This window comes from Octopus bimaculoides, chromosome 4 (assembly GCF_001194135.2).
Source record: "Octopus bimaculoides isolate UCB-OBI-ISO-001 chromosome 4, ASM119413v2, whole genome shotgun sequence".
In the NCBI taxonomy this organism is placed as follows: domain Eukaryota; kingdom Metazoa; phylum Mollusca; class Cephalopoda; order Octopoda; family Octopodidae; genus Octopus; species Octopus bimaculoides.
The window spans coordinates 94,722,973-94,728,164 of NC_068984.1; the positions used below are offsets into that span (position 1 = coordinate 94,722,973).

At 32.6% G+C, this 5,192-nt stretch overlaps 1 protein-coding gene across 6 annotated transcripts in view; it reads left to right on the forward strand.

Moving 5' to 3' along the window:
• The window catches only part of LOC106872580 (serine/threonine-protein kinase Nek4), a 216,828-nt gene that overhangs the window by 189,897 nt on the left and 21,739 nt on the right, over window positions 1–5,192 (forward strand). Inside the window, exon 15 of one of the 6 annotated variants that reach the window (XM_052967281.1) lies at window positions 1,584–1,946. The exons of the other annotated variants lie outside the window; for them this stretch is intronic. Within the exon in view, the coding sequence (XP_052823241.1) occupies window positions 1,584–1,636 (53 nt within the window). The 3' untranslated portion in view covers window positions 1,637–1,946. Of the gene's footprint in view, window positions 1–1,583; window positions 1,947–5,192 lie in introns of those variants that run through there. 6 annotated transcript variants of the gene reach the window in all.

Genomic DNA, 5,192 nt, shown 5'->3' on the forward strand with positions numbered 1-5,192 from the left:
CACACACACACACACATACATACATACTATAAATTAACTGCAAAGATATTAATTTAAATGATGTAAGCACTACCACAAAAATAGCAGACTTTCAAGACTTGAACCTTGTATTTATTATTATATTTTTGGCAATTGCATTACACTTCATTACACCTAAGGTCACTCTCTTATATATTGGTTAAGCACTAAGCATACTTGACCCAACAAAATGTTGGGCCGAGAAACAAGTCTTGACTATAATTCCATAACCTCACCATGCATTAGAAAAATCAATTAAAAATTTTTTTTAAATTTCCATTAACTTTCTTAAATTTGGTTAAATTGCATATACTTTGTTAAAATATTCATTGTGTTATAACAATTATTTTCATATAAGTTTTATAGCATAATAATTAATAATTATAATAATAATAAAATATTTTTAACATTTTCTCAAGAACCTCTTCATATTCACATTTCAGTTTTTTTCTACTCTTACTTATCCTCTCCCACTCTTTTCTTTCTATGTTTGTTTACTCTCTCTCCTACTTATTCTCTTTCTATCAGTATATATATATATATTTGTCTATCTCTTTCTGTCTGTCTATCTTTTCTGCTTGCTTTTCTGTCTCCCACTCTTCCTCTATGTTTACTTTCCTTTCCTTTCTGTCGATTCTCTTTCAATCCTCCTATCTATTTATGAGTCCACCTCTCCTACTGTTCTTCTTTCTGTTTGTTTACTCTCTCTCTCCTACATATTCTCCTTCCCTTTCTATCAGTCATTCTCTCTTCATATATCTGTCTATTTTTCTCTCTCTCTTCCCCTCTGTCTCTTCTGTTTGCTTTTCTCTCTCTCACTCTTCCTCTTATGTTTGTTTACTCTCTTTTCAACTTATTCTCTTTCCCTTTCTGTCAATTCTCTATCAATTCTCTTGTCTATCTGTAAGTCCTCCCCTCTCTCTATATCTATCTTTCTGTCTCTCTCTCTCTCTATATATATCTCAATCTTTCCCTCTCTTTCTCTGCTTTTTCATTTGCATTTCCCTCTTACACTCTTCTTCCTCCTACTACTGTAACTTCCTTCTCTATCTCCTGAACATGCTGTTTGCTCTAACTATTCCACTCTACCTCAGAACACTAGAGAACACTACCTCAAAACACTAGAGAAGTCATGTCTTCTCTCTGGTTATGTCCTGTCTCTTCTATCCAGTGATCATCGCCAGGTCATATTTAATTAACACTATATCTGAATTCTCATTAATTCATTGAATTAGTACTTTTTTTTCCTGTCTCTCTCTCTCTATATATATAAAAAGTAATCTTAAAAAACAAGAGATTTTAATGGAAAATATTTCCTGATTTACAGAAAAAGGGTTCGCCAAAATGTTTAAACTTTAATTTTTTTTTTTAAATTGTTGTTTTACAGAGAAAGGTTGAATAAAATGTAAGAAACTAGAATTGAAAAAATAAAAAAAAATTAATTGGCATTTGATTGCACTTTTTGAAATGCTCATCTCATTAACAAACATCTTATTTTCAAAGGTGCAATCCCCTTCAATCCCCTTCTATTAACAAATGAAGATTAACTATATCATTTCTTTTAGGAGCACAAATAGAAGAATATGATGGGGGATTAAGGACAGAAGGAGACAAATGATGGAATGGAGGAAAGAAAAGAAAAAGGAGGAGTAGAGGAGAGGAGAAACATGAAACAAAGGCAGTTCCAGGGAGAAGGATAATGAGCTATTCAAAGAGGAAAGATTGAAGGAGGTGAATGATGGAATGAAAGAGAGAAAAGAAAAAGAAAGAAAAGAGAAAAGGAAAAGAAGAGAGAAGAAGCAGGAAAGCGAGATAGGTCTGGGAAGAAGGGTAATGACCCAAATGAAGAGAAAAGATTGAAAAATGGAATAGAGAGAAAAGGAAAAGAAAGAGGAGGAAGAGATGGAAAGAGTTTATTATTAAAACTATTATTGGCAACAAAATGCGAATTAGAATTTAAAAATTTTTTCTCTCAATTCCAGTTTCTAACTTTTGAAGGTTCAACATTTTATTAAACCTTTTTCTATAAAACAATTTTTTTTTTTAGAAAAATTTAAAGTTTAAACATTTTGTTGAACCCTTTTTCTGTAAAACATATATTTATTAGGGTGTCCTGTTTTCATGGTCAAAATTTTTTCTGACTCCACCATTGTCTTGTATGGTGTCAATGGATGAAAAAATGAGGTATACAAAGTGACAGGACTCTAAAACTATTTTTGTGAATACATGAGCCTCCTGAAGTTGAAAAAAATGTGTTTGGGTTGCAAAATTAGCCATTTTCATTGAAAGGTATCTGTTTAATGTTTGTTTCATTAGTCTCATGTGGATCTAAATTATGCTAGAAAATTATGGTGCAAATGTAAAATACATTTCTAATGACTTTATAACAAGCACAAAGTTACGGTTGGCTAAAAATCTTAAAATCTTATAATCACATCTACTAGATGTTAAACACTCATAAATAGGAGGGAACAAAGAGAAGGGGGATCAGGTCAGTGGGTGTCATAATATTTTTGGTAAAAGCAACATAACATTAATTTGGGTATCTTTTATTTGAGATCTAGAAAGAAAATATAGGTAGAATATAGTAAGAGTGTTCAGTGATAATTGAAATCAATTCTGCATTTAATGAATGGTTGTTGCTTTTGTCATAGAATTTTGATTTTTTTTGTGGTGGTAGGACACTGATTTTTGTTTAAAGTGATATATACAACTAACTGCACAGTGATAAGATGCTGACTTTTTAAAACTTATATTCAAGTGATATATACAATTGAAATAAGATGGCAAAAACAAGATCAAGCAAAGAAATATTTCTTATTAGTAAAACACTTTCAGATATAAAAAAACAGTCAACTGCCTACAAACAAAGAAATTCTGCAATATTTCTACTACATGAAGACAAACAATCCTAAAATGCAAGAAAAACACATTGTTTGTTGTGGTGTAAGACATCATCACCAACTGAAATGTGATAGTGACTGTTGTTTGTTGAATAAGATTGTTTCAATACATAACAAAGTAGGAATAGATCAAGTGAAGAAGAAAGTTTTAGATTTACTACAGATGCATAAAAAGCTGGTGTCTCTAAAAAGTAGAAAAAGTTTAAAAGAGCAACAGAAACGAGAGGGCTTCACTGAAAAGCTGCTACCTGATCTTTTTGACATAATTCCCAAAGATGTAGAGAACATCATCAAAAAAGACAAGGAAGGAACTGAGAAAGACAAACATGGAGACATCATGTTCATACAGGATTGAAGGGGTCCCAGAAAATGTATAATTGGCAGAAATGATTCAAATTATACTAAAGCTGTTGGGAGACAGGAAAAGCAAAAGGAAAGATTATTTAACATAGAAAATCAGTAAGTGCTAAGTGAACAATGAACATCTATTCATTTTTCTTGTTAAATATCAGCTGAATAGTTATGTACTGGGGATTCTTTTTATGGTACAACTTGTATTATATACTTTAAAAGTATATTAAAAAATGTATTTTGGAAGTTTGATTTAGAATTAAAAAAAATTTGCCAACCATGTTACATTGTACTTGTCATAAAATCATTAAAAATAAATTATGCACCTGCACCTTAATTTTCTAGCACAAATTAGATCCACATGAGACTTATAAAACAAATATTAAACAAATACCTTTCAATTTGACATTACACAAGCACAATAAAAATGGCCAATTTTCAACTTCAGGAGGTTTGTGTACTCACAGAAATGGTTAGAGCCCTGTCATTTTGTATACTTCATTTTTTCATCTGCTTGCACCACACAAGACAATGGGGCAGTCAAAAAAAATTTTGACCCTGGAAACAGGACACCCCAATCAAGGGCCCGGGAACTGGGGGTGCAGCGGGTGCACCCACACCCCCTAGAATTTTCAGGGGGTGCAAGATCAAAATAAAGCCCCTTCAGAATTCTTTCAATACAAAACGACCATTATTTGCTTGACCACTGCCTGAGTAAGTGCCTTTTTTTTCAACTCCAACTTTAGTCTTGATTCACCTTTTCATTCAATCTTTACTTTCCTTTTTGTCTTTATTCCTCTCTATCTGCTCTTTTTATCCTTCTCTTGAGTTCCTTAGGAAATAGTTTCCTTTTAGCGTTACTACTAACAAATCATATCTTAAAGACGTAGTTTAGGCAGAATGCCTTATATATAGACAACTTTCATATTTTTATCTTGCCTTAATTCTGTCATATTATTAACCAAAAGTCTTCCTGCCTATATATAAAATAGTATCTGCGTCATATCTGTTTCCGATAGTGTCCTGCTTTTTCGTTTTATATAGAAAACGTTGGTTTAATTAGTTTGATAAGTACCTCTGCATGAAACTCTCGAACCTTCAGTCACTATATAACTTTCTCTGATGAATAAATCTATACTTATTGAGACTGACTCAACATAAGTTCTATTTTTCTTGTTTGAACCACTACGCCTCTGATGAGAACCCGATAATGTTCGGAAATCGATTAAAGTTGTTCATCTTTTGTTTTCAATCTACGGAGAAATGGCTAAACTTGCCCTCTTTATAAATATACGATATATATATAAATATAAATAGACCTCGATAATTGGCTCAAGAATCTCCCAATGACTTTACAAAGGTCACTTGGGGCCCCAGTTTGCCGTGAAACCATTTGGTAGCTGGTATCATTATGAGGTCTATTTATATTTACCCACTTCTCTAATTGTAGTGTAAGCTCTCCTCCGGTTATATAGTTTTACCGTATATTATCACAATGTGTGTATATATATATATATATATATATAGAGAGAGAGAGAGAGAGGTAGGTAGGTACATATGCAAGCACACATACACGCATGCATATACATACGAATGTATGTATTTGTGTGTCTGTATGTCACCTCACCATCGCCTGATAACTAATGTTGATGCGATTATGCCCCTGTAACTTGCCGGTTCGAAAAAAGAGGCGATAGAATTAATACGAGGCTTCCAAAGAATGATTCCTGGCGTTGATTTCTTCAAATAAAAGACGGTACTCTAGTATGGCCTATCGTCTTTTGAAGCATATTGGATGGGAGGTCATGTTGCTGGTTTTGCCAATAAAAGCACAAGCACTATTTATGTGATGTTCGCTATTTGTTTTTCAGGTTTTTGTTCGACCAGAGTTCTTTCGTTACAATTCAGTGTCCTTATACG